Below are 19,324 nucleotides of genomic sequence, written 5' to 3' on the forward strand. Positions count from 1 at the left end.
TAATGGTCGTGAAACGTCCCGCTTCTGAGTCTAGGCCGGTCACTCGTAGGGGACCGAATAGAGCTCCGTGATATTTGTTGCCCCTCCACGCACACACTCGGAAGCGTCTAGTGTCGTCCACGGGGTTGCTGGAACGCGTAGAATAATAGCTGGAGCCAAGCTGGTAAATCCTATGTCCCTATGAAGTGTGGCAGGGCTGAAAGGACACGCGCCCAAGTGTCACCAAGATGGACGGTGGCGGAGTGTGCCTTGCCCCTGAATAGTTTCAGCCTAGACTCCCCTGTCTGCGAGATGGGCTGTAGGCCACTGCAGAGCCGGGGCTAGCGAAAGCCGGCAGGTCTGTCTCCGACAGTGCCACCCATGCCAGTGACCGTGGTTTCTTCTTCTGCTTGTTCTCCAGATGCCTTTTCACTGTCCGTGAGAGACAGCAGCTCTGCTCAGGGTGACATCATCAAACACTACAGGATCCGCTCCTTAGATGGGGGGGGATATTACATCTCCCCCAGGATCACCTTTCCCTCACTGGACAAGCTAGTCCAGCATTACTGCAGTAAGTTGCCCGGGTCCCCGCACAGGATCGTCTGTTGTAGCGATTGAGATGTACAGCTTGCTGGCAGCAGGAGGCCGCATGATCTGCTGCCTGTGGCTAGACTGGGGTTATGAATCAGTTGCGTGCTCACTGGCCAGACTGCACGTGGAGCAATACCTGTCATACGTGGGCAGTGGAGGCAATGGGGAGGTGGATGCAGGGAGGGCATGGAACCCCTGTGCTAGCTAGCACCCGGAGGAGGAGCAGACAGTGAAATGCAGGTATACGGAGTGATTCAGGCAGCACCTGCTGGTCACTCCACACACAGCCGTAAGCAACATGAACATCCCAAATTGGCCGTGTGTAGGAGCAAAACTGCCCCCTTCCAGGGGCACAGCGAGCTCCGGGAGGCAACAGCAGGGGCCATGGCGGTTCCCCGGGTCAGAGAGATGCTGCAGCAGGGAAGGGACTGCTTTCCAGAGAGAGGCATGCAAGGGAGGGTGCAACCACTGGGATGCATGGAAACTCTTTCCTCAGGGGCTGGGGTATGAGCAAACGGGAGAAAGGGCTGGGCTAGAGAATCTGCCATTGCATGGGTCCTCCAGGCCTTTCTCCTGGGGCACTCAGAGCTCTGGGGCTGAAGCAGCCTGTGCGGAGGGGCTGTTCCACAAGCTGAGAAGGAGGAGAATTTCTCTGTGTACGTATCTGCAGCCCGGCAACGCAAGCTGGAGGCTGGGTGGGAGGTTTCGGCCCTGACCATGAAACCTGAAGGGTTTTCTCTCAATATACAGACAAAGGAGATGGTCTGTGCCAAAGGCTGACAGCTCCGTGCACCTCCCTGATTCCCCAGAGGCCGTGGGCGCAGGATGAATGGGAAATCCCGCGGGAGTCTCTGAAACTTGTGAAGAAACTTGGTGCAGGACAGTTTGGGGAAGTGTGGATGGGTAAGTACAGTGCTCTCCATGCCCAGCTGGGTCAGCCCCGGTCGCTACACGGGGCCCACAGGAGAAGGAAAACCTTGTTTTCTCAGAATTGTCACGAGTGGGGCTCCTGGCTAGGACCCAGCCCATTGCTCGTGGTAGAGGTGGGAATTATACGCAGCCCATCCGGCTGTGCGTCTGCAGGGATGCACTGGGGCTTTAAAGAACAGCTCTTGCCACAGTTTAAGACAACTGTCCCTGTGTTTAGTATTTCAGCAAGGGCACCCATTCTCATGTTTCTGGCTCCCTAGCCGTAGCCTTTCCTGGGTGGAGACCCACATCTCTGCCCCTCCTGCCTGGGAAATGTCCGCCCTGAAGAGTTCCCTGCCTTCCCTCTGTTGTTTGCAGCAAAAGGCAGGCTGCCTACACAGGCCTGCTTGCTTCCTTTCCAGGGACTAATAACAGAGTGATTGTCAACAGTTGTAAGTTACCGCACAGCACTTGCTATGCAAGCCTATTTGATTCTTAAGGTAAAATCATTACAGGGAAAACAAATTAAAACAATAAACGAACCTACGTGCCTGCTAATAAGGTTACCAGAGATCCCTCCCTTCTGCCCCAACTATCTCCAACAGGGGTATGGGTAGGAGAATCCTTAACACCCCCTCCACCCCCGAACACAAGTTCATAACAGCCTCAGCTCAGATCTAGCACCCTCCTGAAAAGTTTAGTCTGCCCTTGGAACAGCTATGGGGTCTTTGATCTGGAATTTCCAGGAGCAGGTCGTTTTTCTCTGCAGGGTGCAGCTTCAAAAGGCTCCCCAAGTAGCTCCTAGGAAACCCACTAACACACGTATTGTCCCAGACCGTTATCTGAAGTCCCTAAAATTCACATTAGTCACGTCCCTAGAGAAGCTACAGACAATCCTACAGTAACACGCAAACAACTGCATTTCTGACGCAATGGACTCCAAAAGTGTCAAACCAAACTCAGAAAGGCTAACCCTAATGCAGCAAAGTTCATTCAGGATCTTGCAGGAAATGGCTGTCTGTCACAGCCCTGCTTGAGGTGCACGAACAGCAGGAGTCTGTGCGTCTTCAGAGACACCATACCTGCCTAAGACACAGGGGCCAGGCATCCCCCTGCAGAGGCCACAGCAAGAGGAGGGGCTGGGGCCTAACTCCACCTCCTCTCCCACCCCTTTGTGGTGCTTTGCTCCCAGGAGAGTGCAGGCATCGCAGTTTGGGCCAGCACCGTGCAGAAGACTTGACTGCATGTGCAGAATCCCAGCTTCTTTAACCAGGGAATCCGCTACCGTGGTGATGGGCACGTCCAGCTAGCTGAGAAATGGGATGAAATGGCAAAGGAAACGAAGGCCAGATACGAGGAGAACATTTCCTAGCAGGGAGGGTCTGATAAGCCGGGGAGCAGTCTCCCAAGGGAAGTGGGGGAAGCCACATTATTCAAGTGACTTAAAACCAGACTGGAGGACGAGCCTGAGAGAATGCCACAGGGGATGATCCCGCATTGCCGGGGGAGGGACTTGGACTGGAGGCTCTGGTCAGTGTCCTTCACCGGGAACATTTATGATTCTATAATACACCAGGTTTATCCAGGATGGTGGTGGCATCCCCTCCATCCCTTCTCAGCCATAGAACAGCCTTCAGGGCCCTGTGTAGGGTCAGGAATCTGATGGCCATTTGCCCTCCACTTTACCACTTCTTGTTCCCCTCACCGGGAACTCAATAACCTCATACCACCCACTCAACTCCTCCAGGGCCAGATCTCTTCCCACCCCATCGCCAGCATGGAAAAGGTAGCCATGGAAGCATTGCCTGGGATCTTGTTCTCTAACCCTGCCGCTTCCAGTCTGAGGACACCGCCCTCTAGAACAGCCTCCAAACCCCTTCCAAGGAGACCTACTCCCAGGCCCAAGCGCTCTTGCAGACCGGCTAAAAACAGTGCTTGGATGGGCCATCTCCACCTCCGCGCCAGCACCCCCCAGTCTGCTTCCCAACCCACCACCAGTTTCTAGTGTGTACTCAGCTGTCTCCACTCACCTTCCTGGAACCTCTACCCAGAGACCCTCCTGGAGGAGACGGGCCCTCTCCACTTCCCTCTGAGGCTGCCGCCATCTTGGAAGGAGCCCATCTGCTAGTCCCATTGAGTTCAGTGTCCCCCTCAGGCAGGATTGTTCCTGTGGTAGATGCCCCTGGGCTTAGCGCACTGAGTGTTCTCTTCAGTTATTTCACATGGTCACAGGAAAACCCAGACCACCACCTCCACGAGCTTCTGGCTTGTAGTTTTCTATCTAAGGTAGATGAATCCCTCTCCCCCACTGTAGTAACTGAGCATTTCATAATCTTTAACACATTTACCCTCCTAATACTCCTGTGAGGTAGGGGAGGCCTCTTATCCCATTGTACAGATGGGGAACTGAGGGACTGAGCTTCAGCGGTAGTGAGGCTCCTAACTTCCCTTGGCTTGCTCCTCACACAGGAAGGTCTGGGGCAGAGCGAAGAATTGAACCTGTGTCTTGCTGGTAACTTAACCTCCGCGCCATCCTGTCTCTTTTGCTGCAGGCTATTACAAGAACAATGTGAAGGTGGCTGTGAAGACCCTAAAAGAGGGCTCCATGGCTCCCGATGCCTTCCTGGCAGAGGCAAACTTGATGAAGATGCTGCAACATGACAAGCTGGTCCGGCTGCATGCAGTAGTCACCAAACAGCCAATCTACATTGTGACCGAGTACATGGCCAATGGTAAAGAGTCTCTCCCTATTCTTTAGACATTTTTGACTGAGTTTCAGTCTATAAAAGGCTAGGCAAGTGCTTAGATTTTGTGAAAATCCCATGTCTTCAGCAGGTAACACAGGGGAGAATCCTACATCAGCAGGGGGTGGAGGAGATGACCTAGAAGGTCTTTTCTCTCTCCAGTGTCTATAACTCTTTGAGTAAAGAATGCCATGGGCTTTGCAAAGAGATCTGTTCAAAATATGAAGGGGAGTAGGTTACCTTTTGTGTGTTCTCACTCTGCCAGTGGTACACTTGTTAGAGGGTGTGAAGTTCCTAAGATCGTCCCAAAAGTAAAAATGCTTCTCTAGCAATGGCAAGAGAAAGAGCAGCATAAGAAGGACATGGACCTAATGTGTAGCTTTCACCTGGATCACGTCATCTAGAGAACACTGTGCTTCTCCTCTTTTACAGGGTGCTTATTGGATTTCTTGAAGACAGAGGATGGAAGGCAACTGGGTCTGCTGAAACTCATTGACATGTCAGCCCAGGTTTGTGGATAGAGACACCAGGATGAGTGTTTGAAAGATGGTGCAATGTTATCCAAGATGAAATGTTTGCAGACACAAACGCGATACATATTATTGGAAAGGGTTCAGAGAAAAGCCATGAAAATGATTAGAGGATTGGAAAATATTCCTTATAATGATGGACTCAAGGAGCTCAATCTATTTAGCTTATGAAAGAGAAGGTTGAGGGGTGATTTGATCACAGTCTATGCGTATTTATATTGAGAACTGAAATTTGATAATAGAGCGCTCTTCGATCTATCCGATAAAGGTAGAACAACCACCAATGGCTGGAAGTTGAGGTTAGACAAATTCAGACTAGAAATAATGTGCATTTTTAATATGGAGGGTAATTACCCATTGGAGCAATTTACCAAGGGTTGGGGTGGGGTGGATTCTCCATGACTGGTAATTTTTAAATCGGGATTGAATGGTTTCTTAAAGTCTTGTTACAGCTATTGTGCTTGAAGCAGGAATTTGTTCAGAAATGTACCATGGCCTGTATTATACAGGAGGTCAGACTAGATGATCAAAATGGTCCCTTCTGGCCTTATGATCTATGACTCTGTGAACTTCCAGATGCAATAGCCTTCACCTGCTGTACTGACAGGAATGCCAGCCCATCATCAGCTTCATCTGACACCTCACATGGGGACCCTTTCTTAGCATTCAGTGTAATGCTGAAGACAGGTTCTTCCTGGCTTAGCAAGCAGAAAAGTCTTGTGTCTCTTTTCTCCAGATGGCCATAGTAAGAGAAGACCCTGCTCTGGAGCTACGGTGATCTACCACGTGTAGAGACAGGCAAGAAGAGAATCTGATTTTCAGAGATGCTGAGCACATCCAATTCTGGTTGACTTGATTTGGAGTAATGGATGCTCAGCTCCTCTGAAATGAGGCAGCGTAGTTAGGGGAATTAATATGCATTCAGATGCCTACTGTTAGACAGCCACATTTGCAAATTTTGCTTCTGTTGTAATATTACCTTGGCTTTTCTACAGAGTTCTCCATTACAGGAGCTCAAGTTGTTTTGCAAACATTAACAAACATGGCTTCACAACCTCTTTTGAGGAACATAAACATATTATTCACTTTTTACAGATGGGGAAACTGAGGCAGGGAGCTGCAGGGTCTTGCCCATGCTTACACGCAAAGGTTGGAATTAGCAGACGCACTCAACATTGGCCTACACTGCTTCTGTTGGAATCAACAGGCACTTTATCATTGATTTCAACAGGCAAAGAGTAAGGCTGGTATTGAGTATTTTGGAAAGTCTCACTCAGCATCTAACCCAGGTCAGAGCTGAGATTAGCACCCGGTGTTCGTGACACGCAATACAATATCTTAGCCACATGGCCACACTTCCTCTCTTTGGTGGTGATAGGTTAACTGCACATTAATATTCAGTTATCTTCTATTTAACAAGACTCTTTTCCAAGGTACTTATGAATTGTAGCTGGATTCCAATTTCTTTTTAAATGAATAAAATACCTGGAAATGTGTATTTCTGGGGAGGTGCTATCTGACAAGGCAGAACAGTTTGCTTCTCATTTTACCCAGAATTAAAAATACCAAAATATTTTTAAGAAGCAGCCCCATTAGCTATTTTTATCCCTCTGGGGAATGGTGTAACCGTTTTCTTCCTCTTCACTAATGATAAAATCCAGTCTGCAGCTTTACCTTTGATATCCATGATAGATTAGGGGGAGCAGTTGTCGACTCAGTGGTTAGAAGTTATTTCTGTTTTTTGTAACTTGAAGGAACTAATCTGTGGTTAGTTTTAAATTCCTGAAAAGAAACACAAGGGGCCAGATTTATCTCTGGGGTAGCTCCACTCACTTTACTTGGGGGGCTACAACAGGGAATTTGGCCCAATTGAGTTTGTATGGAAGAAGGAAAATGCCATATCAGGGCAGAGCTGAACAAATAATTGATTTTTTCAGTTCAGGCACTGAACCAAAATATCCAGGGGAAAAAATGATTGCTGGTAGACCCAAACTGGAAAATTTTTGGTTTTTCTTACTGAAACAAAAAAATGAAAAAAATTTGTTTCAGGTTGAACAAAATGTTTTGTTCAACCGGAAACTTGTTTTTTCATTTTGTTTTGTTTCTTTTTTGGGTGGTTTTTTTACCCTTTTGTTTGTTTTCTTTGATTTTTTACAAATAAAGCTAGCTAAATGTCTAAAGGAAATGTTTGAAAATGAAAAGTTGAAATGCTTCCTTTAGAAAATGTCTAAACATGCCAGCTTTTTCAGGGGGAAAAAAAAAAAATATCCGACATAATGACCCCCCCCCCCCCCCCAAATCTGACCTGAATTCACAAATAGTTTTGATTGACCCTATCCTGCATTTTTCTGCTAATAAACTAGTAATCTGAAATTTTTCAGCCAGCTCTAATCTGAAGAGACCAAAGTGCAGCCCCAGGTCAAATGGGGGCTGGAGAATTCCAGAGTGAAGCCATCCGTCACTGTTATCTTCACAATGCTAGTGTGGGCTGCAGTGACCCCATGCATTGTTCCATTCACGCTTGACCTCAGCAGAACACTTGTAAAACACATTGAGGGTCAGATAAACGTCATGACCTCCAGATTGGCCTGCACTAACATGCCCTGCCTGTGGCTGCAGGTGAACTGCAAGTTCTGCATGGCTTAATTTCCTGACTTTCGTGTTTATAATCGTTCAATACATCCATCCAAGCACTTGCACTCCCAGTTAGACTCTGTGTACACCTATGGCAGTGTGTAGAGCACGTACACTGCATGCTCCGCTAGCATGGGTATAAACAGCAGTGTAGACGGTCGGGCACTGCTTACGTCAGTAAAGATGCACAAGGACTTTTGGGCATACACTCTGCACGACTCTCCACACGCCCCAGCAATGCCTCCCCTATCTATACTGCTATTTTTTAGCAGGGTAGGGTCTTGCTGCCTCCCCACTGCCAGAGCCTGCAAGTCTGGAGGGCAAGGCAGCAGGGAAAGGTTCCGGCAGCACAATGCGACATGGGAGCATCCTGCTTTTCATTGCCATGAATAGCCTACGCATACCCTACACACCCCAGCTGGTGTAGACCAGGCCTTAGATGCAATTAATTGCAGGTGCAAAAATCACACATGTAGGCTGCTATTTAAAGCCAGCCGGTGGAGCACTCCTTCCACTAGAGTCATCCCTCAGCAGGTTCCTTCCCTTTTAAGAGTCTCACCCAACCTTTACTTGGAGTTCAAAGAAGGAATCTTTAGTCCCTCCCCTTGCAAAGCAGCAAGAGACTCAGTCATCTAAAACTGCCCTTTAGTGCAAGGAGACTCAGTTTAACAAGAGACCATTGGGGCTTTCGGGAGCCCAGCCTACAGGAATATGAAAGTGAGTAGTTTGTTCCAGCCAGTCCCCTCCAAAGAAACAAACAGATTCCTTGCAAGTCAGTGTATTCATGCTGAGTACCCGCCTACTCCTGGAAGTGGCATTCAACCCAACTGGGCCTGCATTAATCCTTTCCTTGCTGCCTAAAGCCATGGTGCTGATACACCCCCGTTACACAGGCGTGTGTATCTGAAGCACTTGGGGATAATTCTGAAGGACACACCTTAAATAAATGTACGTAGTCACCTTTTTCATTTTGGAGTCCCTGCAGTCTTACACTTGAATTTGGGATGTTCAGAATCACCTAAATGAGTTAGGGGCATAAGTCTACTAATAACTGGTCAGGAATTTTTCAATGCAGTGCTTTTGATCGAAAAACAACCATTCGTCTAAACCAAAACTTTGCAAAACAGGGTCAGTTTTGACGAATCTGCAGACTAGAAAAAATATCAGGGGAAAAATGTTTGAAATTGTCAAAAAGTTTCATTTCAGAGATCCATAGATTCCAAGCCAGAGGGGATCTTTGTGATCCTCTAGTCCGACCCCGTGTCTAACACAGGGCAGAGAACAACATTGGCAAAATGAAAAAATTGGAGTTTTCCAATTCAAAAGAACTTTTTGTCTTGAAATTTAAGTTCATTAGATTTTAGAAAAGGAAAAAGGGAAAAAAATGGACAAAATCAAAACAAAATGTTTAAATTTTTTTAAACAAAATGTTATGATTGACCTGAGCTGAAGGCAATCCCAGGTTTGGGGTTTGTGACTATATTTCAAGATTTTGAATTTTTTTCACCCTGCTTTGAAATGAAGGAAAAAAAATTCAAACTCTTGAAAAATCTTTGAGGGATGGGAAAACCCACCTCCTGCCCAGCTCTATCCCACTGACTTTTCATCCGACTCCTGTGCCTAACTCATTTAACCACCTGTGAAAATCCCACCCCAAGTGAGCAACTCTGTCTGTTTCTATTCACAGCCCTGTTATCTGTTAAGCAGAGGAATCTCCATCCCTTTGTCTCAAGCAACTGAATCTTTGATGTAATCTCTAAATAGAGGGAATTAGGGGCGTGGGCTGTTATCCTCTTAAAACCCCATTAATGTCGCTAGAGTTTGGTTCCTGCTATGGCCCATGTTTAGAGCAGAGAATGTTACCTGCCAGGCACAAGGGCTGACAAAACTCATTGTAGTGGTTGGCCTTGCTCTGTGTGTGTCCTGAATATCAGGCTCATAGATTTTAAGCGCAGAAGGGACAATTATGATCATCTGTCTGAACTACTGCATAGCACAGGCCAGAGGATTTCAGCACAGGCTTTAAATGCTGGGACCTTGTGGCCTGAAGGCAGCAAATCTAACAGGTGCACCTAAAGGAGGTGTCAGCTCACCAAGCCAATGCAGGGCTGCACTGGGATTCTTTGCATATCTTCACCCTGCGCATTCCTGGGCCATTGCAGCAGGCTGGGTGCCGATTTTGAACTGCCCAAATCCCAGGTGCTGGGCTTCAGTTAATCACTAGCTGTTCCAGGGTGGTGCTGATGTCAAGCCATTCATACTCTTTCACAACATGTTTACTAATGGTGTCTTGACTACGTCAGGTCCCAGGGTAACTTGACGCTTCAGATGCATTTTGCAACCAATGGCGTCAGCTGTAGTTAAAATTAGAAAGGTCTGGGTGTATCAAATTCATCCTGTGGTCAGTCTCATCCACACACCCTCGGGTGCATACACATGCTGAAAGGAAACCAGCCATCTAGTGCTATCTCATTAACATCAGGACAGGAAGTGACATCAGTTCTTCCATTTTCCACTGAGGCAAGCGGCGCTCGAGCTTGAAGGGTGTTGATAGAGGGTGAAATACATATTTGGAAAGTACATGTTAGTATCCTGTTTAAAACCACATGTAAGCAAGAAGTTGATGAGAATCTCAGTGAGTGGAAAATTGTAATGCCTTAGCCGCAGGGGTGTGAAAACCCAGACTGATGTTAGCCACTCGTGCCAGGGCTTATATTCATCCACCCAGCATCCTGATTAGTGTCTGGGCTAACCCTGAGCGTGTCGCTTTTCAAATCCCTCTTCAAATCTCCCTTCTTCTGCAAAGCCTCTAGGCATTAACACTTGCCATGACTCTTATTTACAGTAGGGCTTACGATACATTCGATGCTTCCCAAACACTAGTCGCTTGCTCTGAGGAGCTCGGCATCTGCAGAGAAACCAGCTGTCAGAGGCCAGGGGACAAAAACAATAATACACAAATTATATATAAGTCAACTCAGGTCACAAAGAGTTTTTACGAGGGACTTGCATGTGGCCGGGGGTTTTGCTCAGGATGCTAACCCATTCCCATCATATTCATGCTCTGGGCTAGAACTTCCATTGGGTCTCCCAGGGTGTTATGGGTTTTATGCTTACCTAAATGGCATGGCTGTCCAGGTAGGATCTGCATTGCCTCCAGAGTCATATACTGTGCCAGGCACTGTACAGAGAAGAGAATGGAGGAGATTATTAATGATCATTTCCTGTTGATCACCTCATATTTCAAATATTCTGATTGTGACCGAAAAATTGGAAGGGCTTTTTATTTAATCTGCAATATTTTCAACTAAACTCCAAGATGTAGGGGATCAAAGATGGTCTTGTGGCTGAGTCTTGGAATCAGAAGATCTAGGGTTAAGTCTCTGCTTCTCCCACTGATGTTCTGTGGCCAAGTCTTTTGATCTCTCTGTGCCTCATTTCCCCATCTGTAAAATGGCCAGAGCAATCCTCCCTTTCTGCCACACTTTGTCTGTCTTGTCCAAATTCTTTGAGGCAGGGATTGTCTCTTACTATGTGTACGTACAACACTGAGTGCAGTACGACCCTAATCTCAGCTGGAGCCTATAATCCATGGAATAACAGTACAGTGTTGTGTCAGTGAGGGGATGGACAAGGTCTTTTCCATATTTAATGTCTAGGGACTAGAAGTGCTATTTGAATATTTCTGTGGTAAACGCTGTGGCCATTTCTGCTCTTACAGGTTGCAGAAGGAATGGCATACATCGAGCGAATGAACTCCATCCACCGAGACCTGAGAGCGGCTAACATCCTTGTCTCAGAGACGCTCTGCTGTAAAGTTGCTGATTTTGGCCTGGCTAGGATAATAGAAAATGAGTACCTGGCCCAAGAAGGTAGGTTCCATTCATGGTGGGTTAGAGAAAAACTTAGCTGAAGGTATCCACTTATATTTACAGCTGGCATTTCTCCATGCAATTCCATGTCCAAACGCCCAATTGGACAGAGTTATAGGACAGTTTAACATTGGAGCAGAACTTTAAAGACTAACAAATTTAATTTTTGTTATAGGAGACTCAGCTCACCTCAGATGCAGAGGTAGAATAGATTCATGCTAAGATCTCTGTCCCTGCAACAGGATAAACTCAGCTTCACTGATGCTAGGGGAAATACTGACCCCCTAAACTGAGGTGTTTGCAGGTAAATGAACGCTTTGCATCACTACTATATACAGATATAGGCAATGTACAATGATCTTTGTCTGTTGCATCACTACTCTATGCAGGTATAGGCAAAGATTAGACAAAGGTCACAGGGAGGGCCACATCTAAGATATAAGGACACCCTGAAACAAAATCTTAAGGCCTGTGACATCGATACCAACAACTGAGAGGATTTGGCCCTGGACAGGGCCAGCTGAAGGCAGTGTTGTCATTGAGTTATTAAAAACGTCGAAATCAAACAAGCAAGTATAAGGGAGGAAAAGAGAGAGAGGCCATCTCAGTAACTCCATCAACTGCAGGTTTTACCTGCAGCATCTGTGGTCGCACCTGTGGATCAAGGATTGGCCTGATTGTGCACAAACACATACATAAATAAACTTAGTTACAAAAGGTTGCTGATACAACTCCTCTGTCGGCATCGACGGGAGACTCCATTCCCCTTCCCAATGTACAATGAAACAGTAAGAAATGGGCTTGACCTGCAAACTTTGGATGTGGATCCAGATTTTATACACTCCCCTCCATTCTGATCCAGGTGTTTTGGTGTAAGCCAGCTGTAAAAGCCAAGGACAATTTACAAAATTTAAATTTACCACCCCCTCCTTTCCCCCCCCCCAAGTTTAGAGACATTTCTGGCTTGAGGTGTGGTTCTGTTAGTGCTTCTTGTTAGCGGGGGCATGCATCTATAAAAAGATATGCAAAAGGCAACATTTAGCTGGTTCAGCTCACATGAAGCTGCATTTTGAATCAGCCGATACAGCCATTGCCCTCAACAAAGCTCTCTGTTTGGCTATCTGCCATGGTAGGATGCAGGACCAATAGAAAGTGGTTCAGTTCACTCCTATGTCTGTCCACAATCGACTGACACACAGCAAAATTCAGTTTATTCTGCTATAGTATTTTTCAGATACCCTAGTTGTTGGTTATGAGAGAGATTCATTCAACTGGTTAAGAGGCTGTATAAAGTTTAAGGGAAACAAGAGAGAAATTTTGTATAGTTACATTAGATTTCCCGTAGAGCTGGCTGGCGGATGATGATTCTGTTTGGCAAAGAGTTTTGAGATTTCAAAATATGACTGTTTTTTGATTTGCAACGAAACATGAACATTTCAAAATTCTCCGGGGAAGGAAAATCCCCCCCCTCCCCAAAATGTTTCAGTTTGACTGAACTGTTTTGTGTTGGTTTGGATTTGTGATCATATCTTTTTGCTCGTTGTGTTTGGGTTTCCAGGGTTTCAGGGAGGTGTTTAAATAAAAATGCTGTTGTCATCAAAATCATTCAAATATTCAGTTCATATTAAGCTTGTTTGCCCTTAATGAAACCTAAATTGTGGGCTTATGCTGACCTGATGCTAGAAGAGACACAGAACCTGACCTCAGGTTTTTGCAGGTAAATAAAGGTGGGAGCGATTTTAAAATATATTTTTAAAATTTACATATATTTGCATTTCTCCACACCTTTGCTAGCACACTGCCTAATGCTGTGTCCCCCTTTAGTGGATGATCTGCGTAAAAGATAAAATCCTTCTCAGGGAGTTACTCCTTTACCTTAAGTTGCAGAAGTTTGTGTTTTTGTGCTAAAGGTCTTGGATTCTAGCCCCACTGATTACTTATGGTAGGGAGGTTGTTATACAGGTATTAATCCCTGCCTGAATGCATTATGCCCTCCACTAGCGGCTAGTCACAGATAAAGTAAAAGCTGTCTATTTGTAACATTACTGCTTTAGCATACGTCGTTGCAGTCTGTGCTTGGGTCCTGAAAATGCAGGCTTCTATCTCTAAAATATGAATATAGGAAGTGCTCCCTATGGCAAGTATTTTGAAAGCCAATCTCTATTAAATACGGGGATGATACAAAAAATGGACTCCACCTTTTGATCTTTTTCACTTTTCACTTTATTAGAGTAAGAACAGCTGTTCTTTTCTTCTGTCGGCCATTACTCATTTTCTGTAGCATTCATATCATATATTTGCAGTTTGCATGCTACATGTGATTTATGATGTATTTGATCACCTTTTTATCTTAATTTGCACCTGCTTTTTAAGGTTATAGATCATTCATTGTTTTGAACAGTAGAACCAGAGAGAGCAAAAAGAAACAACCCAGGCCTTATAATGAAGGAGAAAGGCAGGAACTGGTCCATCCTATGTTGCATAAGTTACCATTCACTGTATCATCTTGATTCTATTAAACAAAGACTGTAACAGCTCCTGTGTGCAACTGGCAGCAACCATTATCCAGATAAGACCGACTGGAGACCAGCATACTTGAGCAGCCTGTGTAAAGTATGAATCCAGGAAGATGCTCCACATTCATGTTCTTTTCAAATTCATTTCTTCGTGACAGGTGCCAAATTCCCTATTAAATGGACAGCGCCAGAGGCAATTAACTTCGGTGTTTTCACAATCAAATCTGATGTCTGGTCATTTGGGATTCTTCTAACAGAAATTATAACCTACGGCAGGACCCCTTATCCAGGTACGGTCCCTTGGGAACATAGACTTCCCTCCCATTTACTCTAGAATGCGTTGTGATTCCCGGTGAAACGGCTGCTCCAAGCGTTACGAGGAGGACTCTTTAGCTCAGCAGATCAGCCATGAGATATGGAGCCTTTTACCTCTCTAGTAGGTTACTTGCTTGACTCCTGCAGAAGCCCCGAGTCAGCAAAGCTCTTAAGGAGGCGTTTAAAGTTAAGTCCCCATGCGACTACACATATACTCGAGTGCTTTGCTGAATCAAGGCCACAAGGTCATCACAAAGGGTAGGCTGTTTGGTGGCCTACGTGGAACATGTTTGTCTGTTGCAGTCCAGTTCCCACTGGGCAACCATCTATGGCACAAAACCAGCCAGCATTCCCACAGTTGGCCCTAGGGGGCGTCCTTTTTGGCAATTTCTGTAGGGAAACGAAAGGCTGGGGTTGGTCCTGGAACACAAACTGTTCTCTGGCTCCAAGGGATGGGAATGTATAGGGAAAACTGCTGAGCCCCTGCCCCTGCTGGGTTTGTTAGATGTCATTCTGTCAGGCTGTGTGTCTGTCTGGCATTGCGCCAAGAGAAGGAAGCTGGATGGGGTTCTCTGTGACCGTGGGGCTTGTTTCTTTGCTCTTTCATGCATCCAGGCAGAGTTCCTCTCAGCAGCTACTTCCACCTCCTTGGACACCTCTGTGGAGCGCTAGGTGCTGTCCAGGGTTTTTTGCTCCATGTCCCATTCTGGGGCCCTTGTTTTCACCCTTTAACCACTCTCCCCTTCCTGTTTTGTTTATTTCGTTGTACTGCGCTAGCCAGCTGATCCTTGGGTCCTTTTGATGCCACCCTCTGTTAAGGGAAGGTCCTTATTGGCTTTGTAGGCAGGGCTTAAACAGGCTAGGGTAAGTCCAGGGGGAGGATGCCGGATGGGGTAGAAAGATTCGTCAGGAACCCAAAGCACTCAAAATGAAGGGAGGGTGCATGTGCATGCATGTTGGGGTGTGTGCACGAAAATGTGCCTGTGTGTGCACATGTGTATATTTGTGTGTGTGCACATGGGTTTCTGTCTGTGTCAGTGCATCTGCGTGTGAACCCAAAGAGATATCAGACCTGGCAAAAATTACACACCACTCCCCCACCCAGTGAAACAACAAAGTTTGGCAGAATTGTGATCGCTTTGGATTTACTAGGGAAAATATTGAGACAAGTCCTCGGCTGGTTGATGTCAAAGGAAGGGAGGTCAATCTATACAAACCCAGGCTCTGGGTCCTCGGTATTTTAGGAGCATTAAACTAGCTCCAGTGGAAAGGAAAACGGGGCCTGTCACTTGTCACAGCCCTTCATTTTCAAGTCATTCTTAACTGCTAATGTCTCCAGCTGCAGCCCCCGTGATAGAGGAGGACGGTGCAGGTACAGGCATGCTGGTTCATAGCCCCAAATGCGTGACACGCTGCAGCTGTGTTGTCAGCTCACACTTCTCGCAGGAGCCTCCTCCTGATGTCCCTGAGTGTAATGAGCACATTTTCGCTGGGCCGGCTTATTTTAAAAGCCTTCCTTTTAATTATCAGCTGTGGACCAGATGATGATGGGTATACACAGACAATGCTGGTGGTGACAGAAAGGACTGTGACTATAGCAAATAGTCCCCTGCTACAGCCTTCATAACAAGTCAGGAATTGCTAAGCTTGGTCTTCCAGCTGCACTGCAGAGAATGGCTCCATTTTGAGTGTTTTAAATCAGCTACAGCAAATCAGATCAGGACAGCTCAGCTGTGTGTCATAGGCCCCGTACTGGAAAGAATGAGTGGGGATTCTCCTTCAGTTCAGCTGATCGGGGCCTGAGCTTGAAGAGCTATTAGAAAGGAAATGTGATCTAGTGGACAGGTCACTGGTGTGGGGACCTGGATTCTTTACCTGGCTGTGCCACTGACTGGCTGTGCGACCTTCAGCAAGTTAATTCCGCACTCGGTGCCTTTGTTCCCAGTCACACACTCAAGGCATGCCTGCACTGAGATCTCAGGGGGCGATTGCAGTTCATGTAGACACACCCAGGTGAGATTTGATCTAGCTAATTTGGGTACTGGAGCAGCGAAGCTGCAGCCTCATGGGCTGTGCACGCCCGCCTGGACGCCTGGGGAATTACTTGCACTATTAAGCCCACGCACCCTTGTAGTCACAACTCCAGTCCCCGAGCTAGCTTGATTGAAGTGCGTCTACATGAGCTATGGTCAGACCCCCTGACTGCAGTGTAGACGTACCCTTCGACTGTGAGCTGATCAGGGCAGCTCCTCTGCCTAACACACTGGAGTCCTGATCTGGGGTGGGGCTGCCGCTGTCATGTACAGAATTGCAGGCAGCTGGTGAGTTCTCGCCTGGGGACACTCTGCAGATGTACAGCAGCGCTCTGCTGCCCTTTCACATGGACACCCAGCCGTGGGGCTCTGGGGAGGTGGGGCGAAGATTCCCTGTCTTGCCTCTTCAACCCATGGCCCTGCCCACACTCCAGCCCACTCCACCCTAGGCCACGCCCCCTCCTTGCTGGCCCCTCCCCTCTGGAGGGATGCAGTGAGTGGGCGGGGTTTCGCGGGGGGGGGGAGGGTGAGGAGGGACACGACGAGCAGGGAGGTTCTCGCAGGGGAAGGGGTGGAGTGTGAAGGAGAGGAAGGATGCAGTGGGCAGGAGGGGTCTTGTGAAGAGGAGGGATGCACACGACTAACGCTGGGGGGGTCGTGTTTTGTCCTAGGCATGACCAACCCCGAGGTCATTCGGAACCTGGAGCGGGGCTACCGCATGCCATGCCCGGACACTTGCCCGGCGGAACTCTACAGCCTCATCCTGCGGTGCTGGAGGAACAGGCCGGAGGAGAGGCCCACCTTTGAGTACCTGCAGTCTGTCCTCGAGGACTTCTACACGGCAACGGAAAAGCAGTACGAGCCAGAGCCTCTGCTCTAGCCGGGAGCCTCGCCACCCCCCTGTGCGGCTGCTCTGGAGGGGACAGAACACGTCATGGAGAGCTGGCTGGGCGAGACCCTCCACTGAGCCTTCTTCAGACACTTTGCTTGGTCGCCCCTTGGATACCTCAGACAGGTCCTTCCCCTCCTCCTGGTCTGGCGTATACGGACCAGCTCCTGTTTGTGTCAGGAAATGGTGCACCTGGGGGCTTGTGGGTATGGTGGGGGAGCGGGTCGGGACTCTGCAAGCTCTGCTGGTGCTGCCATACCTCTGGAGACGCAAAGAGAAGCGTAATTCCAAGTGGGCAGAGCTCACTCAGCCCCTGGCATGGGAGTCCCGGCCCACTGGGCATGTCCACATGACAGTCGTACTCCCTTGTGGGGTTAGAGAAGACAAGGGCTGACCAGGCCCTGGAAACTGATGTACTCCCTGTCCCTAGAGCTTGGTCCTTCCTGTCAGGGGCTGGCAGGGCATGGAGGGGGAAGCTGGCCCTGTGTCTGTCAGTGCTGCACTGGTTTGGCTGGTGCCTTCAGAGTCCAGGCCTGCCAGCTCACATTGTGACTATCGCTGGCCAACAAATAAAGAACCTGGTTATCCAAACACTCTTCTGCCTTCATTATTAAACCCTCATTTGGCATCGTGATAATCATGCAACACAAGAACGGCCATACTGGGTCAGACCATTGGTTCATTTCACCCAGGATCCTGCCTTCAGACAGCAGCCAGTGCCAGAAACTTCCAAGGGAATGAACAGAACAGGGCAAATATCAAGTAATCCCTCTCCTGTCGTCCACTCCTCGTTTCTGGCAGTCAGAGGTTCAGGGACACCCAGAGCCATGGGGTTGCGACCCAGACCAGCTTGGCTAATAGCCATTGATGGACCTATCATCCATGAAATTATCCAATTCTTTTTTGAACCAACTTGTACTTTTGGCCTTCACAACATCCCCTGGCAATGAGTTCCACAGGTTGACTGCGTGTTGTGTGACTAAGCACTTCCTTATGTTTGTTTTTAACCTGCTGCCCATTCATTTCATTGGGTGACCCCTGGTTCTTGTGTTATGTGAAGGGGTAAAAAACACTTCCTTATTCATTTTCTCCACACCAGTCATGATTTTATAGATCTCTGTCATATCCCTCCTTAGTTGATTCTTTGCTAAGCTGAATAGTCCCACTCTTTTTAATCTCTCCTCATATGGAAGCTGTTCCATACCCCTAATCATCTTTCTTGCACTTCTCTGTACTTTTTCCAGTTCTAATGTATCTTTTTTGCAATGGGGATCAGAACTGCATGCAGTATTCAAGTTGTAGGAGTACCATGGATTTATATAGTGTCATTATGATATTTTCTGTCTTATTTTCTACCCCTTTCTAATGGTTCCTAACATTCTGTTGGCTTTTTTGACTGCACATTGAACGGATATTTTCAGAGAACTTTCCATGATGACGCCAAGATCTCTTTCTTCAGTGGTAACAGCTAATTTAGATCCCATCATTTTGTATGGATAGTTGGGATCATGTTTTCCAATATGCATTACTTTGCATTTATCAGTCTTGAATTTCATCTGCCATTCTGTTATCCATCAACCCAGTTTTGTGAGATCCCTTTGTATCTCTTCACAGTCAGTTTTGAACTTAACTATCTTGAGTAATTTTTATCATCTGGAAATTTGCCACCTCACTATTCACCCCCTTTTCCAGATCATTTATGAATATGTTGAACAGCACAGATCCCAGCACAGCTCCTTGGGGGAACCTGCTATTTATCTCTCTCCATTGAGAAAACTGACCATGTATTCCTACCCTTCGTTTCCTGTCTTTTAACCAGTTACTGATCCATGAGAGGACCTTCCCTCTTATCCCGTGACTGCTTTCTTTGCTTAAGAGCCTTCGGTGAGGGACCTCCTCAAAGGTTTTCTGAAAATTCAAGTACATCATATCGACTGGATCACCCTTGTCCACATGCTTGTTGACCTCTTCAGAGAATTGTAATAGATTGGTGAGGCATGATTTCCCTTTACAAAAACTGTGTTGACTCTTCCTCAACAAATCGAGTTCATCGATGTGCCTGATTAATTTGTTCTTTACTATAGTTTCAACTAATTTGCCTGGAACTGAAGTTAGGTTTATCTGCCTGTAATTGCCAGGATCACCTCTACAGCCTTTTAAAAAAATATATAGGTGTTACATTAGCTACCCTCCAACCATCAGGTAAAGAGGCTGATTTAAGCAATAAGTTACACACCACAGTTAGTAATTCTGCAATTTCATATTTGACCATCTCACTTATCTTTCCTTTCCCCATCTGTCAGAGAGATGGG

General features: G+C 47.0%; 1 protein-coding gene across 1 annotated transcript in view; it reads left to right on the top strand.

Moving 5' to 3' along the window:
- BLK (BLK proto-oncogene, Src family tyrosine kinase) overlaps nt 1-17,588 on the top strand; it is a 63,890-nt gene extending 46,302 nt beyond the window's left edge. Inside the window, exons 7-13 of the mRNA XM_067556187.1 lie at nt 401-550; nt 1,321-1,473; nt 4,032-4,211; nt 4,656-4,732; nt 11,109-11,259; nt 13,934-14,065; nt 16,795-17,588. Of these exons, the coding sequence (XP_067412288.1) occupies nt 401-550; nt 1,321-1,473; nt 4,032-4,211; nt 4,656-4,732; nt 11,109-11,259; nt 13,934-14,065; nt 16,795-17,003 (1,052 nt within the window). The 3' untranslated portion in view covers nt 17,004-17,588. The remainder of the gene's footprint in view (nt 1-400; nt 551-1,320; nt 1,474-4,031; nt 4,212-4,655; nt 4,733-11,108; nt 11,260-13,933; nt 14,066-16,794) is intronic.
- Nucleotides 17,589-19,324: the final 1,736 nt, after the last annotated feature.

This window comes from Emydura macquarii, unplaced genomic scaffold (assembly GCF_026122565.2).
Source record: "Emydura macquarii macquarii isolate MOO-44397 ecotype Brisbane River unplaced genomic scaffold, CSIRO-AGI_Emac_v2 contig_1676, whole genome shotgun sequence".
Taxonomy (NCBI): domain Eukaryota; kingdom Metazoa; phylum Chordata; order Testudines; family Chelidae; genus Emydura; species Emydura macquarii.